Source organism: Hyaena hyaena, unplaced genomic scaffold, assembly GCF_003009895.1.
Source record: "Hyaena hyaena isolate Hyena2069 unplaced genomic scaffold, ASM300989v1 scaffold_177, whole genome shotgun sequence".
NCBI lineage: Eukaryota > Metazoa > Chordata > Mammalia > Carnivora > Hyaenidae > Hyaena > Hyaena hyaena.
In genome coordinates this window covers 983379-1001887 of record NW_024080810.1, presented here as the reverse complement: position 1 = coordinate 1001887, position 18509 = coordinate 983379, and the positions used below count along the sequence as shown (strand labels likewise).

The 18509-nt window shown below is 37.9% G+C and overlaps 1 protein-coding gene across 2 annotated transcripts in view; it reads right to left on the bottom strand.

Moving 5' to 3' along the window:
- Positions 1 to 16607, bottom strand: part of CUNH8orf88 (chromosome unknown C8orf88 homolog) — a 36229-nt gene extending 19622 nt beyond the window's left edge. Inside the window, exons 1-4 of one of the 2 annotated variants that reach the window (XM_039240562.1) lie at positions 16502 to 16607; positions 10864 to 10956; positions 9727 to 9825; positions 7719 to 7792 (exon numbers count right to left, since the gene is read on the bottom strand). In XM_039240562.1, the coding sequence (XP_039096493.1) occupies positions 7719 to 7792; positions 9727 to 9799 (147 nt within the window). In that variant the 5' untranslated portion in view covers positions 9800 to 9825; positions 10864 to 10956; positions 16502 to 16607. The remainder of the gene's footprint in view (positions 1 to 7718; positions 7793 to 9726; positions 9826 to 10863; positions 10957 to 16501) is intronic. The other variant, XM_039240561.1, reaches the window with a different exon arrangement.
- Positions 16608 to 18509: the final 1902 nt, after the last annotated feature.

Genomic DNA, 18509 nt, shown 5'->3' with positions numbered 1-18509 from the left:
GAATGTTTATGGAAGAAAAGACCCATATGCTAGAAAATACAAAGAGTGGAAAGATATTCCAACATTGGTAAGTTGTTAATTCTTCCCAAGTTAATCTTTAGACTCAATCAAATTCCAATAGACTTTCTGTAGAAATTGGCAAGCTCACTTAAAACTTATATGAAAATGCAAAAGACCCAGACAGCTGAGACAAATGCAGAAAGAATAAAGTTAGTGAATTTTCACTATCTGAAATGCAGGCTTATCATAAAGTTACAGCAGTCTGTAAAGTGTGATGTTGACAAAAAGATGAACATATAGGAGACCCATGTACAGTGTGTAACTATAGTTAACAATACTGTATTGTATAACTGAAAGCTGCTAAAAGAAATCTTAAATGTTCTCACCATAACAGCACAAAATGATAATTATGTGAAATGAAGGCTGTATTAACTAAATTCATTTTGGTAAACATTCTATAACACAATACATGTGTCAAATGATCATCACACTGTACACCTTAAACTTATACAATGTTATATGTCAATTATACCTCAATAAAGTTGGGGGAAAAAGACATATAAATCAATAAATAATAGGGGCGCCTGGGTGGCTCAGTCAGTTAAGCATCTGACTTCGACTCAGGTCATGATCTCATGAATAGTGGGTTCAAGCCCCACATCGGGCTCTGTGCTGACAGCCAGCTCAGAGCCTGGAGCCTGTTTCAGATTCTGTGTCTCCCTCTCTCTCTGACCCTCCCCTGCTCATGCTGTCTCTCTCTGTGTGTCTCAGAAATGAATAAAACATTAAAAAATATGTATTTTTTTAAATCAGTAAATAATAAGAGTTTAGAAATAAATACACATGTACGATATACTAATTTTCAACACTTTTAAAATTCAATGATAAAGACAACCCAAATGTTAAAAATATGGAAAGTATTTGAACAGATACTTTACCAAAAGGAAAAAAAGAAAAATACAAATGGCAAATAAGCTCATGATAAGATGCTCAATCTCATTAATTATTCAGAAAATGCAAATTTAAAATATAATTAGAGGATGCAAAAATCCTTAACAAGATACTAGCCCACTGGATCCAACATTACATTAAAAGAATTATTCACCATGACCAAGAAGGATTTATATCTGGGATGCAGGGCTGATTCAATATCTGCAAAACAATCAATATGACACATCACATCAATAAAGGACAAGAACCACATGATCCTCTCAATAGATGCAGAGAAAGCATTTAACAAAATACAACATCTTTTGTCGATAAAAACCCTCAAGAAAGTAGGGATAAAAGGATCATACCTCAAGATCATAAAAGCCATATATGAAATACCCACTGCTAATATTATCCTCAATGGGGAAAAAACTGAGAGCTTTCCCCCTAAGGTCAGGGAGTCCACTCTCGCCACTGTTATTCAACACAGTATTGGAAGTCCTAGCCTCAGTATTTAGACAATGCAAAGGAATAAAAGGCATCCAAATTGGAAGGAGGAAGTCAAACTTTCACTCTTCACAGATGACATGATACTCTATAGAAAACCCAAAATATTCCACCAAAAAACTGCTAGAACTGATCCAGGAATTCAACAAAGTGGCAGGATATAAAATCAATGCACAGAAATCGGCTGCATTTCTATACACCAACAATGAAGCAACAGAAAGAGAAATCAAGGAATCAATCCCATTTACAATTGAACCAAAAACCGTAAAATGCCTAGGAATAAATCTAGCCAAAGAGATGAAAAATCTATACACTGAAAACTATAGAAAACTTACGAAAGAAATTGACAAAGACACAAAAAATGGAAAACTATTCCATGTTCCTGGATTGGAAGAACAAATATTTTTAAAATGTCGATACTACCCAAAGAAATCTATATATTTGATGCAATCCCTATCAAAATGACACTAGTATCCTTCACAGAGCTAAAATAAACAATCCCAGAATTTGTATGGAACCAGAAAAAATCCCAAAGAGCTAAAGCAGTCTTGAAAAAGAAAACCAAAGCTGAAGGCATAACAATCCTGGACTTTAAGATGTATTATAAAGCTGTAATCATCAAGACAGTATGATATTGGCACAAAAATAGACCCTTATTAGATCAACAGAACAAAAGAGAGAACCCAGAAATGGACCCACAAACATGTGACCAACTAATCTTTGACAAAGCAGGAAAGAATATCCAATGGAATAAAGATAGTCTCTTCAGCAAGTGGTGCTGGGAAAACTGGACAGCAACATGCAGGGAAAAAAAGGAACCTGTACCACTTTCTTATACCATACACAAAAATAAATTCAAAATGAAAGACCTAAACAGGAAGCCATCAAAATCTTAGAGGAGAAATCAGGCAAAAACCTCTTTGACCTCAGTCACACCAACTTTTTACTTAACATGTCTCCGGAGGCAAGGGAAACAAAAGCAAAAAAATGAACTATTGGGACCTCACTATTGGGACCTCATCAAGATAAAAAGCTTCTGCACAGCAAAGGAAACAATCAGCAAAACTAAAAGGCAACCAATGAAACAGGAAAAGATATTTGCAAATGACATATCAGGTAAAGGGTTAGTATCCAAAATCAATGAAGACCTTATGAAACTCAACACCCAGAAAACAAATAATCCAGTGAAGAAATGGGTAAAAGACATGAATCGACACTTTTCCAAAGAAGACATCCAGAAGTCTAACAGACACAGGAAAAGATGCTCAACATCACTCATCATCAGAGAAATACGAATTAAAATGACAATGAGACACCACCTCACACCAGTGTTGGCGAGGATGTGGAGAAAGAGGGTCTCTTTTGCACGGCTGGTGGGAAGGAAACTGGTGCAGCCACTCTGGAAAACAGTATGGAGGTTCCTCAAAAAAGTTAAAAATACCCTACAGCCCAGCAATTGCACTACTAGGTATATATTCAAGGGATACAGGTGTGCTGTTTTGAAGGGGCACAAGCACCCCAATGTTTATAGCAGCACTACTGACAATAGCCAAAGTATGGAAAGGGACCAAATGTCTATAGACATATGAATGGATAAAGAAGATGTGTACATATATACACAATGGAGTATTACTCGGCAATCAAAAGAATGAAATCTTGCCATTTGCAACAATGTGGACGGAACTAGAGGGTATTGTGCTAAGTGAAATAAGTCAGAGAAAAATATCTTAAGACTTCATTCATATGTGGAATTAAGATACAAAACAGGTGAACATAAGAAAAGGGAAGCAAAAATAATATAAAAACAGGAAGGGGACAAAACCTAAGAATCTCTTAAATACAGAGAATAAACTGAGGGTTGCTGGAGAAGCTATGGGTGGGGAGATGGCCTAAATAGGTGGGGCATTAAGGGAAGACACTTGGGATGAGCACTGGGTGTCATACATAGCGGATGAATCACTGGAATCTACTCCTGAAATCATTATTGCATTATATGCTAACTAACTTGCATGTAAATTAAAAATAAATAAATAAATGAAACATAATTAGACACTAACGCTCACATACTAAAATGGCTAAAAAGTGATGGGTTCTGAAGCAACTGGAGCTGGCACATGCTACTGGTGGGAATGTAAGATAATACAACCACTTCAGAAAACATACTGCCAGTTTCTTAGAAAGCTAAACAAACTTGTCATACAACTCATCAACTCTACCCTTGTGTATTGTATGTATGTCCATACACAGACTTGAACACAATCATCCATAGCACCTTTATTCACATTATCTAAAAGTTGATATAATTCGATGTCCACCAACTGATGAATAAACAAATCGTCTAATATTCATAGAGCAGAATACTATTCAACATTAAAAAGAAATCAACTATAGATCAGTCAGTTAAGCATCTGACTCTTGGTTTCAGCTGAGGTTATGGTCTCACAGTCCATGGGTTTGAGCCCTGCATCTGGCTGCACGCTGTCAATGTGGAGCCTGCTTGGGATTCTCTCTCTCCCTCTTTCTATGCCCTTCATCTGCTCTTTCTCTCAGAAAAGAAAAAAAAAGGGAAAAGAAAAGCCAACTATTGATATATCAACAACATGAAAGAATCTCAACACTATTATGCTGAGCAAAAAAAATTCAAGCACCAAAGGATATATACTTATGATTCCATTTACATGACATTCTAGAATAGTCAAAACTAATTTGCAGTTGAAAGAAGCCAGGTCAGTGGATGCCTGGAGGAGGAGGGAGTGCTAGGGGTTAGGGGAACCAGGGATGGTAAACAACTGCAAAAGGACATAAGGGCACTTTGTGGGGGAAGATAAAAATGTCCTAGATCTTCACTGTGAGGTTGATCACACAGGCTATATATCTGTCAACCCACTGGTTCAATGAGTTTGCTTCACGGGAAATTAAACCTTAATAAAGTTGGTTTAAAAAATACACAAGAGTGTGTGAGTGGCTCAGTTGGTTAAGGGTCTGACTCTTGAATTCGGCTCAGGTCATCATCTCAGTTTGTGAGTTTGAACACCACAACAGGCTCTGTGCTGACAGTGCAGAGCCTGCTTGAGATTCTTCTTCTCTCTCTGCCCCTACCCAGCTTGCACTTTCTCTCTCTCAAAATAATTTTTTTTAAAAATACACAGTAAAAAGTGTCCATCATATATGTGGCATCTCTTACATTGGTTACAATGGCTTTTGCATGATAACTGAAGCAGCAGACAAAGTTTAGGAGTAAATTTAATTACATAATTTGATTTTGCTCTATAAAATTTGCAATAATATATTCCTTTTTACACATGAAGTTTTCTTAAATATTTGTTTTTGAGAGAGAGAGAAAGCACATGAGAGTCAGGGGTGGGCAGAGAGACAGAGGGACAGAAGATGCAAAGTGGGTTCTGCGCTGACAGCAGCGAGTCCGATGTGGGGCTCAAACTCACCAACCATGAGATCATGACCTGAGCCGAAGTCAGACACTTAACCAACTGAGCCATCTAGGTGCCCCGCACATAAAAGTTCCTGGAAGAAGGCCAATAGTTCTGAAAAGAGTTATAAACCTTATTATTGTATTAAGGACATGCCAGCTGCTAGAATAAAATATTACAATAACTTAAAAAAATATAAAGCAAGAGTAAGATATCATAGTACTGATACAAAGACATGCAAATAGATCAATGGAACAGAATAAAGAGCCCAGAAAAAGATCCAATGTATATGAAAACTCTGTACAATAAAGATTTTATAAGTCTATATGGAAATAATAAATATTCAATGAATTATACTTCACAATTGGTTATCTACATGAAAAAATTTTGATTTCTATCTAATACAAAAAAATCAATTTCAGGTAGACTATACCTAAAATACGAAAACAAAAATTTTAAGTTATGGAAGAATATGTAGGAAATATCTTTTGATGTTCGAGTTGGGAAGACTTCACGATGACACAAAAAGTGAAATCATGAAGAAAATACTAATAATATGACTACATTAAGATTTAAAACTTCTGAACAAAAACACCACAAAAAAGAAACAATTCTCTTCTAGACCATATGCCCGGGAAAGAAAATATTTGCTCTGCATAGAAGAAAAACAATAATTAAAATCCAAAACATATTTTAAAGAAATATAATCCAAAAAGAAAAAGACCAATAAAAATGAGCAAATCATATGAACTGGCAATTCAGAAAAGAGAAAATCCTAATGGGCAAAGTAAACATATTAAAAGATGCTCCACCACTTTACAAGTAATAGGAAATTAAAAATGAAAACCAACAAAAAGAAATGATTTCTCATCCATTAAGCAAGACAAAATGTTGAAGTCTAAAGGTAACAAGGTAAGGATGTAGAAAAATCATACTCCTCATGCACTCCTCATACAAATCACTTTGTAGAGTAATTTAGCAGTAAATAAAAACGCTAACCATAGGATTAGCTGCTACCATACTGCTTCTACATCAGTTTTACAATGCAGAGAACCTCTCAAACATGTATAAAATATATGGATGGATGTTCACTGTAGTATTATAAAAGAGAAACAACTGCCAAGCCTTCCAAGAGAAAATGGAACAAAAAATGCAGTATTCATATATATAGATTTTTATGTCAGCACATATAGAAGTGCTTCATTTTAAAAGTTGCCTAATATTCTATTTATTATGATTATACTTATGCATGCATTACTTATTTCTAGAAGTGTCTAGGTAAGAAACTAATAGAATGGTTACTTTTGATCAGAGGAAATCAGTGAGTAGGGGACAGAGATTGCAGGAAAATTCTCCATTAAATGCCATTTTGTATGTTTTCAATTTTGATTATTTTACTTAGTTGAAAAGTTAGATATTTTAAAACATAAGCCTAAAAAAGAATGGCAAAAACACATGTGGGTACGGCACTATTTACATAAAATTACAAAAGAGTTAAAACAATTCTATTTGTTGTAACAAAAGTATGAACACATTCATGGAAATAAGAACAAATTGAGAATAACCTGGAAGAAGGTGAGGAGGAGGAGAAGACAATGGGATGGTGGAAGGGGGCGCGGTCGGCAGACACAGCCGGGAGAACTGATGCACATACGGAGCGAGCGATCACTGCATGCCAGACACAGTGCTCAGACCTTTGGGAGCATTAGCTCACTGCTGCCTCCTCCTTACACCCACCTATTAGCCCCATTTTTAGGTGAGGAAACTGAGGCTCTGAGAAGTGAAAGAAATCATTCATGCAAGGTCATCAAGAAGTGACAGGGCTGGGGCTCAAGCTCATCTTTCTAATGGAACCCTCACATGTGGCTGTTGTGTCCCTCTGGCCAGGCACCCCCTCTCTGGGCCCATCTTCAGAACAAGACCTAATGCACACACTTACTGCAATGCTTGGGGAAGGCAGGAAATAGGATTCCATTGCACAATAACTATTCTCATATACCCACACATGGAGTAAGAAGAGGGTTGTGAAGAAAATAAAATAGTGGGATTCTACTCCTGAAGCCAAGACTACACTCTATGTTAACTAATTTGAGAATAAATTAAAATTAAAATTTTTTTAATTTAAAAATTAAAAAAAGAGGGGCGCCTGGGTGGTTCAGTTGGTTAAATGTCCGACTTCAGCTCAAGTCATGATCTCACAGTTAGTGGGTTCGAGTCCTGCATCAGGTTCTGTGCTGAATGCCTGTTCAGAGCCTAGAGCCTCCTTCGCATTCTGTGTCTCCTTCTCTCTGCCCCTCCCCCACTCATGCTCTGTCTCACTCTCTCAAAAATAAACTTAAAAATAATTTTTTTAATAAAGAAAGAAAGAAAATGGGATATATAGGGTTTGAACATTATTTTATTTAGGTGTTTTCTTTAGCATTTTTCTAAAAACAAATATAGCAAAATGCTTAGATTTGATGCTGGGCAACAGGTATAATTTTCTTTAATATAATTTCAAAAAGTATATAAAGCATGGGGCACCTGTGTGGCTCAGTTGGTTAAGCATCCAACACTTGATTCTGGCTCAGGTATGCTCTCACAATTTGTGAGTTCAACCCCTGCATCAGGCTCCACATTGGCAGTGCAGAGCCTGCTTGGGGCTTTTACCCATCTCTCTCTGCCCCGCCCCACCTCTCTCTCTCTCTCTCTCTCAAAATAAATATATAAACTTAAAAAAATTTTTCAAAAGGAATTCCAAAAAAAAAAAAGTATATAAAGCCCCTAACACAGTACCTGGCACAGAATACCCATCTAACAAATATTACTTTCCAGTCTGCAGTGCTTCATTTTATTATAACTTCTAGAACTTACTCTGCTAACTCCACTTTGTAAGCACTGAGTGTTGCACGGATATTCGTTCTGAAAGTTGAAAGGGAATACTACTCCTGTTAGAAGAGAAAAAAAAACTACATTAAATACCCATTACCACAACCTAAAAACCTTAAGTATCTAACATATTCTAATCATTGTTTTGAAATATTTTCTGATGGTTCATCTACTCAACATAAATTCATTCAACACTACGAAACACTGTGAAATGTCACCCACTATGTTAGGGGATGGGTAAGTAAGTGTGAAAAGAGTTCAGAGATAAAAGAGTTCATGGACTATTTTAAAAAACAAGCTCGTAAACAATTACTACGATTAAAAAAATATTATCTGAGAGGTACAGAGAAGATACAAGGGCTTTGTGATACAGAAGAAAGCTCTGCAAAAGGAAGTAATTCTATGTGGGTCTTAAAGAATTCTGGGGGGATGTGAGCTAGTTAGGGAGTACAGAAGTATATTGAAAAAGACCAAAATTAATTTCTGATTTATTAAACTTTTCTACGCAATAAGCCTACTCCTTTCTGGAAAAGAATATAATTAAATGAGAGATGAGCCCACTACCTTTTACCCTACAACAGCCCTGGAGGGAAAAGATCAACAAAAAACTAAATCTGTACAAATGAGGGAGAGTAAGAGGTGCTGTAAAAAGGCTAGTCACAGAAGGAGCTGCTACCAATGGCTTTCTACCCTTCCCTCTATGAGAAAATCTGAGACTTGATCCTGAACAATAGCTTCTTCAGCACATCAGAAAGAAGGAGATGCACTGGGGCACCTAGGTAGGTAGGTGGGTCCAATTTTTGATTTTGGCTCAGGTCATGATCTCATGAGGTCACGATCTCATGGTCCATGAGATTAAGCCCCATGCCAGGCTCTGTGCTGACAGCGTGGAGACTGCTTGGGATTCTGTCTCCCCCTCTCTCTGCCCCTCCCGTGCTCATGCTCTCTTTCAAAAATAAATAAATATTAAAAAGAAAAGAGAGAGGAGATGGCATAAATACTGCTAAAGCTATGGTCCAGAAGATTCATTAATTTCATTTGTCTGTCTTAAGTCACACAGCTATCTTCAGAAGAAACATGACCAAAGTAGAACAATTTTCCTTGTAAGAATCAAGGATGAGAGAATAAATAGAAGACTGAGGAACTGGTGCCATTTCTATCTTTTCTGCTTTATCTTTGCACCCAATAAAAGGGCTATTTTTTTCCTTTTTCTAAATATCCAGTAACTCAGTTGAACACATGGACTAAAGAGTATTTTAATAGGATGGTGAGATAATCTATATATATTTATGTATTTATTAGTATTTAATTTAATAATTGATTAAAATGCATATATTATTTACACACACATATACACATTCCTAAGTTAGAATTCAGAAGCCATTGAGGTAACAATGAAAAACTAAAAGGTTAATATTCCAATTTAGCAAAATGTATTTCAAGAATTTTTCCAAAATACCAGTTATATGAGCAAAAGGGAAATTTTTAATTTTAGAAATTTTTGTTTAGCTTTTCTGAAAATAAGACTAAATGTTCCAGCTCAAGTATAGCCGTAACCTATAACTGTTCTTCTGCTTGTATTAATGAATTAATTCATCCATTCATTCATTTATATGCAGTTAGGAATTTTTTTTTTAAGGCTAATTCTCTCTCCCTCATGCTGTTCTACAGTGACTATAATCAGAGGGCTCAATTTGTATTGAGAATATCATTCTAAGCAGAAGCCAGTTAACCATGAAAATGAGAAATGAAAAAAAAATCCATAAAGGTTTTCTCAGGCAAGACTCATTCTTCCCACCTTTGTTGGTCTGGTAGGCTATGCAAGAGTCTTTTTCTTTGCTAATACTTTTAAACCCTTCAAACAAAGGAGATCATTAGTTTTCATTCTTCTTTATCCACCATAAACAATTACCTTATATATCAGTAAGCCTTTCAAATACTATCTAGCCATTATCCAAATTATATTTAAAGATGTATACCCGAGCTTACTTACCAGGGGAAGAAGTCAGATGACGAACAGGTCTTGCTGGTTGAAGCGGTTTACCAATCAATTTTTTGGTTTCCATTATCACAAAGACCTTGAGGTTCCATACTTGAAGAGGGAAAAATACATCTTATCTTTTCAACAAGATAATGAAAATGCCTTACCATATACATATAAATAACCACAACATTCATTTGAAGATACCTACTTTATAAGTTAAAGAGTTAACGTGGAAAACAATATCACAAGCCTTTAAAATAGTATGTGACAATCTTTATAGCATCTGTCACAATGGAACAGTCCCTCTTTTAAAACATTTTACTCCTTTAACTTTTGACTTTTCTTTTGGCTTGTTTTCTATTTCTCTGACTACCCTCTTCTAACTTCATTAGCTTATTCCTCTTCCTCTCTCCAATGTAATTTAGGAATTCTTCCAAATTTGGCTTTGATCCTCTTCACTGACCTAATCTACGCTCATGATTTCAACTACCTATCTACATGATAAATATGCCCTAATTTATACATCTAGCATCTAACTCTCTTTTAAATTCCAGTTCTATTTTTCTAAATATCTATAACATTTCTAAACATTTATATCTTATCACTGACACCTCAAATTCAACATATCCAAAATCAAATTCAATACTTCAACTCCAAAGATGTTTCTCCTGCTGTAGTCCATCACCAACTCCCTCAGACCAACTTTGGTCAAATAAGATCTAAATAAGAGCCTCCATACCATTAGTCTCTAATTCCTGTCCATTTTACTTCCAAAACAATTCTCAAATCAATTTTCTTCATTCTCACAACTCCTCTTTTAGTGCCACAATAACTCTGAATTCATCTCCCTGATCACTCAGTCTGATTTAAACACTCCCTTGTCTCCCTATGTTCCTGGGACACAATGAATATGCCCACATCATGGCATTAGAGAACAACATTGTACTCTACTATAATAGACTGAGTTATCTTCTATACTTGAGCAAAACTGAGGAGCAGATTCTAGAAGTGAGGAATAATATTTTCATTCACCCTCTTTCTCTAGCAGCTAACACAGTACCTGGACTGGATGCAAAGTAGGTGCTAAACAAATGGATGAATATAACCTCTTTGTCTCCAAACTATGATCCCTTTACATATACCCACCTGTTTAGGAAACTTCAGTTCCTCATCACCTCCTGGATTATTCATAATAGAAAGAGGCCAACATCCATGTGTCGTGTAGAATAAACCATTTACCTAAGTTATATCATTTAAGAATCAGAACAACTCTATCAATTAGGCACAATTACAAGTTAAAGTCCAGATCTCAGGTCAGCCTACCTGTTGTATTATGGCTCCAGCACCTAGTTATATAAACATGGAAAACACTAGTCACTACCTCCTAGGTTTGATGTGAAGACTAAGTAAGATACATGTAAAAAGTATTAGCACAAACTGTGGCACACAGTAAGAGCTCAATAAATGTTAGCTTTACTATTTTTTGATAATGTTAATTTTACAGATAAGGCTTAGAGAAATTAGGTATCTTGCCAAGGTCCGAGTCTAAGAAGTGATGGTGTGCCCTGCTCATGCTTCAGCCAACAAGAATGAAGAGGCCCAGCCTTTCTCCACCCCATACCTAGGCACAAATGAACAGGTTCTGGGTACGTGTCCCTGCGTGCTCACAAGACACCCCTGGATCTACCCTCTTCCCATGTGGTACTTACTGCACTAGTCACAATTACCTTTTACCTGACCATTAAATTACAGTTCTACCACGCAGGTCTATCTCCAGTGTCTAGTACAGTGTCTAGAACACTGTGAATGTTTAAAAGATTGTTGAATTCATAAATGGTATTTCGTTTTACCATATACTTATACATTCTGGAGTTCCTTCACTCTCCCTGCTGCTATTCTCCCAAAGTGCTATTCATTTTTCAAGACCAAGGTCAAGTTCTTACTTGCTTGGAAAATATCTTCGTGCCTCAACAGTAATGCTAAATAAAATAATTCACATGAGGCTTTCCAGTTCCTAATAGTTGGCTATAAAATAATAAATAACAAAAATAATTTATTTTTCTTCTTCCACTGACCCTTACATTTATTATTATAAAATGCACCACAGTAAATCTATTTCATGCCTGTTTGAGTAGACTGAGTTATCAGACACTAAAAAAACCAGATCTTATTTATCTTTGTATCCTAGTGCTTGCAACACAATTGGTTTTACCTACTAAATAAATCTATAAATGTAAATACCTCCTAAATATAACTAAAACCTTCTGATACCTGAATTGGATATAGCTTTCCAAATCATGATGTCTATTAAGACAAAACCAAAAGGAAAATTCCACCTGACTTTACATCTGCTTATCCAGAGACAAAGTAACCATATGATTTTAAGCAGATTGTTACCCTAAATGACTGTTTCCCTAAATATGTAAGAGGGTTAATAACTCCCTGTTAGCTCCAGGGACCTACTTTTACCTATTTAAAAATGCCTCTGGACATTTTATGCTAAGCAAAATAAGTCAGTCAAAGAAAGACAAATATATGATTTCACTCATATGTGGAATTTTAGAAACAAAACTGATGAACAAAGGGTAAGGGAAGCAAAAAACAGAGAGGGAGACCAACTATAAGAGACTCTTAAATACAGAGAACAAACTGAGGGCTGCTGGAGACGTGCTGGGTAGGGAAATGGGCTAACAGGGTGATGGGCATTAAGGAGGGCATTTGCTGGGATGAGCACTGGGTATTATATGTAAGTGATGAATCATTAAATTCTGTTCCTGAAATGATTTACACTGTATGTTAGCTAAGTTGGATTTCAATTAAACAAATAAGTTAGAAAAATGCCTCTAGACATAACTCAAATGTTAATATCATAAATTTATAAATAAGTGCAAAAATAGTTTTTCCTTAAGTTTGTAGATAAGCCAGCTAGTATTCCAAACTAATACCTAAAGAGCTTTTGCTGTGTATCTCTTAACTGGTATTTCAACATGGCTTTTATCAGTCTTCTAAACAAAACTAATGCTGTCCTTACTTTCCTGGCAATATAATTTTGATATAAGAAGAAACAAAATTTATAAGCATATGTAGCAAAAAACTATTTCAGACAAATAAGTATTTATTGAACATTTTCTATATGGAAGGAAAATTTTAAATAAGGGTCAAAAAGCAATCTAATGCTGTGTTATTTGACGTTTATCCTAGACATTTTAATTAGGACCCTAATACTAGTAACTTTCCATCCTGTTTCCCCCTATGAAACTAATGAATCAGAATACAATAGAGTACTTTGGCACACACGTTCTTGTTTTTCATTGCTCAGCTGAAACTGAGTTGATAGGTTGTAAAGTCTTTTCTAGTTGCTGAGCAATGAAAATCCACAGTATTCAAACTAGGGATTTTCAAGAGTTGGAGAGTTACAGAACTATTATATGATTTTGCAACACAAGTACATAAACAAAAAATAAAAGATCTTTTAGTATCGTCCACCCTTCCAATTTATGGTAGGAAAAATACAGCAAAGGTTCCAGACACATAAATTCACATGAGTTAAGGAAGTGAGAAATGATGATGCCATACAGTACTCTCTTTAATTTTTTAAGTACGCTATGTCTGCATAGAGACACTGACATTATAGGGAGTAAATCTGGAATGCACAGTATACAAGAGCACCATGTATTACACAGTGTTATTAATGGAAAAGACAAGTATTTACAGTAGGTAGTTATTATTGTAAAACTGAATCACAGGATTGTAATCCATGAAGGACAGGACTCCACAAACCAAAGCCTAACTCTCAGTTTAGATTAAAAATAATAAAGATTTAACTATAAAATCATTATATAAAATAACTTCAGTCTTAAACTCTAATGCCTGCTTCACTCAAACAGTATAGAGCTCCAAAAGTTTCCTTTCAAGCTACTAATAAATATTACGTAGGGGAGGCATTTACAGTATCGACTATTACAAAGGACACTTGCAAAAGAAAAAAAAAAATCCTACTGAAAACACTAGATAACAAGAAGTGGGTCAATCATGGAGTTGTCTTCTAAAACTATGAATAATATACAGCTTTGTGATATATTTTTTAAAAAACATTTTGATCCAATGTCTCAAAATTTTCATTCTATTAATACATGCTGAGAACTAGCTACTGAATAGGTTTGGTTTTGTTTTGTTTTTTCAAGCTTACACATAGTTAAATTATCTCAAAGAGCCAACTGCTATGAATACTGGCCTGCATGTCAGGAAGCTTTAGCTGCTATTCTACATCTAGCAATACTACACTATATCTTAGGTTCCTTTCCTGATCAAAAAAAAAAAAAAAAAAAAATCAAACTAAATATAAATCCTAAGGACTCACCAATTCTGAAATTATAAATTAATCTAAAAATACAATATAGTGAGTTAACAGCAGACCAGCAGACCAAGTGGGACATAATCTTACTATGCAATGTATGCTATTCTTTATTTTATTAAAACTCCCATTTTTGAGGTCCTATTACATGCTAAACGCTTTACATATATTATTTCATTTCATTATGAGCCAATCATTAACTGCTGTAGAAAATCACTATTAGTCACCTTACAGATGTAAAACCTTGATGCTCAGAAAAATAAGATTCTCAAGAACACCTAGTATATATTTGGCAAAAATGAGGATTTAACTATAAAGTTCATGCCCATGCATGTTTGGTGAGTAAAAGAAAGACACGTATGACTCTCTAGTATTCCATATGGACACTGCTTATATGGATTTTTTAAATGAATTATGACAAGCGACATTTATATATAAAGACTTGCTGAATAAATTGGCATATATGAATAATTTCCATTTCCTCAATTTATAATTTTTCTTAGAACACTAAATAAATTATAGGATTACTATGCTTTCCTCATTCTGTAGACATGGAACAGTGCCATGCTTATCATGGGTCACAACAGAAGAAACACACTATGTACTGTGTGGTAATAATATCCAACTTAAATTCTAGATCTCTTTAGAAAGTGCTAATGGTTCTGCTGCAATTAATAAGATCAAAGAGATGCCAGGTAAAGAATATGTGATTACATATATATATATATATATATATATATACACAATATATATACAAACACTTGTATATACACATATACACACAATGGAATATTATTCAGCCATAAAAAAGAATGAACTCCCCCCAACTTGCAACAACATGGATGGATCTAGAGTATAATGTTAAGCAAAATATGCCAGTCAGAACAACACAAATACCAAATGATTTCACTCTTGTGGAATTTAAGAAACAAAATAAATGAAGAAAAAGAAAAAAAGAGATACACACATAAAAAAAAAAAGAAAGAAAGAAAAAAGCTCGACCCTTAACTACAGAGAACAAACAAATGGTTCCCAGAGGGGAGGTGAAGGTGGGGCATGAGGGAAATAGGTGAAGGGGATTAAGAGTACACTTGAGTACACTTATCTTGATGAGCACTGAGTAATATATGCAATTGCTAAATCACTGTTATACACCTGAACCTAATATAACACTGTATGTTAACCACACTGGAATTAAAATAAAAAGAAATACAATCATATAAAATTAAATAAATAATCTGAGAAGTGTGAAGACCACGTTTTCATCTACCTCATGTATATTTCCCATATGACAGGATTTAATCTCAATCTTCAACTTCAAAATATTATTTATGCAAAGTTAGGATTCCTTGAAACCAAATGCTCTCTGCAAGTAAACAGCACATACTGATTAACTGATAGCTGAAAATAATATAAAGGAAATGGAAATTAAGAGATAAATCAATTATGATTTAGGTGATAAAAAATATTTTATATTCCACAAATCAGGCTGCCACATGCCAGAAAAATTTAAACTATCAAAAAGTTTTAAGAGGAGAGTGCATTCCATAATATTTTCCATTTCATTCCTTCTCTTTACAACTATAGACTTTTTTTGCGTTGAAGTATCTTTCAATACAAACAAAATTTAACACTTAGGATAAAACTGTCCAGATAGTATGTGCTTGCGGTTATCATAACTGATGTAATTGTCCTTTTCTTTAACTTCGCTTAAAATAGCAGTAATTAAAACCTCTTGATAACACTGAATCATTACGTCGTAAACCTGAAACTGTTAGATGTCAATCATACCTCAGGTTTTTTTAATGGCGTATCTTTACATACAACTTATGTGAACTACCTTCATATACTTTCACGCACCATTTGATTCTGCGAATTAACCGTATGTATGTTTCTTGGCTCTGTTTTTCCTACTGGGTTTTCTTTTTTATGGACTACAGTTTAATCTAATTAATTGTTAACTTACTGTTTACGTTATTAATAAAAAAAACAACTATAATAATTTTCAAAAAGACCTCTGCCTCAAATTAGTAGTGATGGTGCCAGGGTATGGGGGACGAGGAGTCTTCAGACCATCCCGCCACCAAGGACCGGGGCCTGGGACAGAGGGCGCTCCGTACTTAACTTTCTCCTGGCGTTTTTGTTTCTCGTTTTAATTTTGCCCTCAGGGGTTAACGCTCCCTCGCCCCCCGCCAGGTGTTCCCACACCAGTCGCCACCCTGTCCTCGCGACGGGCTCGCCCCCTTAGCACTCTACGACCCACCCAGGGGACCCTGTGGGGGCCTTGCCTGATTTGTCCAGCCCGACCCCCGGGACCTCCTCCCTCACAACTTTCCCGGCGGCCGAGCTCGGAGAGGGCGCCCACCGTCTCCTCACACCCCGGGCCCGACTTCTGCCCCCTAGTTCGGCTCATCCTCTCCAGCCACCTACCGCCTCAAGATCGGGGAGGATTTCGGGGCAGCAGCGTCGCCGCGCTCAACCCAAACGCGGCGGCCCAGCGCCCCGCTGCCCGTCGGGGAACGGCTCCCGCCGCGCGTCCGCTCGAGGCCGGGGGCGGCGGCAGCGGAGGCGGGGCCGACGGCGGCTCCGAGGGGCGCGAGGCGGACGCGGGAGGAGAGCGGGGCGGGGCCTCAGGTGCCGGGTCTGGCGCTCGGCCGCGCGGGGCCAGAACCGTTAAGCCGGCAGCGCGCGCGCTCCCCTCGGCGCGCTGGGCGTGCGGGGAGGGCGCGGGGCTTCGGGCTCCCGCGGCGTGCGGAGGGGGGCGGGGCTCTCCGAGGTGCTGGCAGGCTCGCCCTGGGCTGGGCGCGCGCGCGCGCGCAGCCGCCGGGACCCCGGTCGACGGCCCTGCTTGCCGGAGACCGCGAGACGCGAGGCGAGCCGCCTGCTCCCGGCGGGCGGGCGGGCTCCAGGCAGCGACTGTGAGCGAGGCCGCCTCTGTGAGCGAGGCCGCCCGCGCGCTGACGACTGGACGCCTCCCGCGTCAGAGCTGCCGGCCGGCCCCGACGGCGCGGGCCGCTCTCCCCGCCGCCGCCGCCGCTGCCGCCGCGTCCGGCTAGCATTCGAGCTGTCGGAAACGGTTACTTTAATCTCAGACTGCCGTCCCCAGAGACCAAGATTGGTTGAAGCCCCTCCGTCCGAATCCTTTATTTTCAGTCTTCACCTTTATTTATTTTTTTTTCTTTCGTTCACCCTCCCCTCCCCCGGGGGCATGGGGACGCTACCCGGGGGGACGGGGTAGTTCGGCCGTCGCGGGGCTCCCAGCCCGCCGGCACTTGGGTGGGCCGTGCTAAGTCCAGTGCCGGAGGAACGGAGTTCGGCTGGGGGCGCAGTGCCCGCCTCTTAGGGTTTTCAGAGCAGTGTCCCTGGTGCGTTGTTGCACTTGGGCCGAGGAAAGAAGGCGGGAAAGGAGAGGAGAAAGCGCAGAAGAAGGGTCTAGTGTGGGCTAGCTGGAGTTGGGGAACGGATACTGGGGAAATGAAACGGGGGAAGCGGACCTGAATTAGGTCTTAAATCTTTCATAGTTTGCCCTTTTGAATATTTTGAAAGCTCATTCCGACAGCGTTCTGGAGGAGGGCAGAGCTTGAGGGCAAGGGCATACAGCAAATTTAAATCGGTCACGAGAAGGCTTCGTTGGAAGCATTTGCAACAACTCCAGGAAGAAAGTATGTCACAGAGGTAGCGGAGACCTGAGAGAGGTTGCTGAAGTGAAATCAATGTTTAGTGACAGATTGGATGGAAGGGTAAATAAGGGAATCTAGGTGACCTGAGTGTCTGACTTGGGCAAACAAGTGAATAGGTGGTGGTAACGTAAGGTGGGGAATGGAAGAGGCTGAACAGGTTTGGGGAAGGAAATGATCAAATCAGAGTGGGACTCATAAATATCATAACGGGATATTTAAGTTGAGGTATCCAAACAGCTATTTTATAAATATGGAAAATATATCTCCATGCATACGTATGCCTATATACACACACACCTACGTGTCATAGGGATTTAAGGGACAAAAGGGAACATTAGGAAAGTGATGCGGATTGAAAAACTATGCATACTGGAAGAAGTATTTAGACAACTCAAAAGACAAGTAACATCCAAAGGAGGTTGCGTAAAGGCAAAAGAAAGCTTGTCTAGAATAGGGTAATGCCTCTTGAAAAGGGATCATCGATGTACACATTAAAGCTGATGCAGAACAGGAAAAAAAAAAAGTGTCTAGGTAAGCAGAATTTAGATATTAGTGCCCTGGGGCAAGAAAAACAAAATTTGGCAAAATCCAGAAGCTGATATGAAATCAGTATGGCTGGACAAGAGAAAAAGCAAGAAGAGAATATTGAGGATGAGTTTGGAGAGACGGGAAAAGCCAAAATAATACAAGGTTAGGCTCTGGTAGGGCGGTTTAATTTTATAAGAGCAACGGGAAACACTGAAGGGATCCGGTGGGGC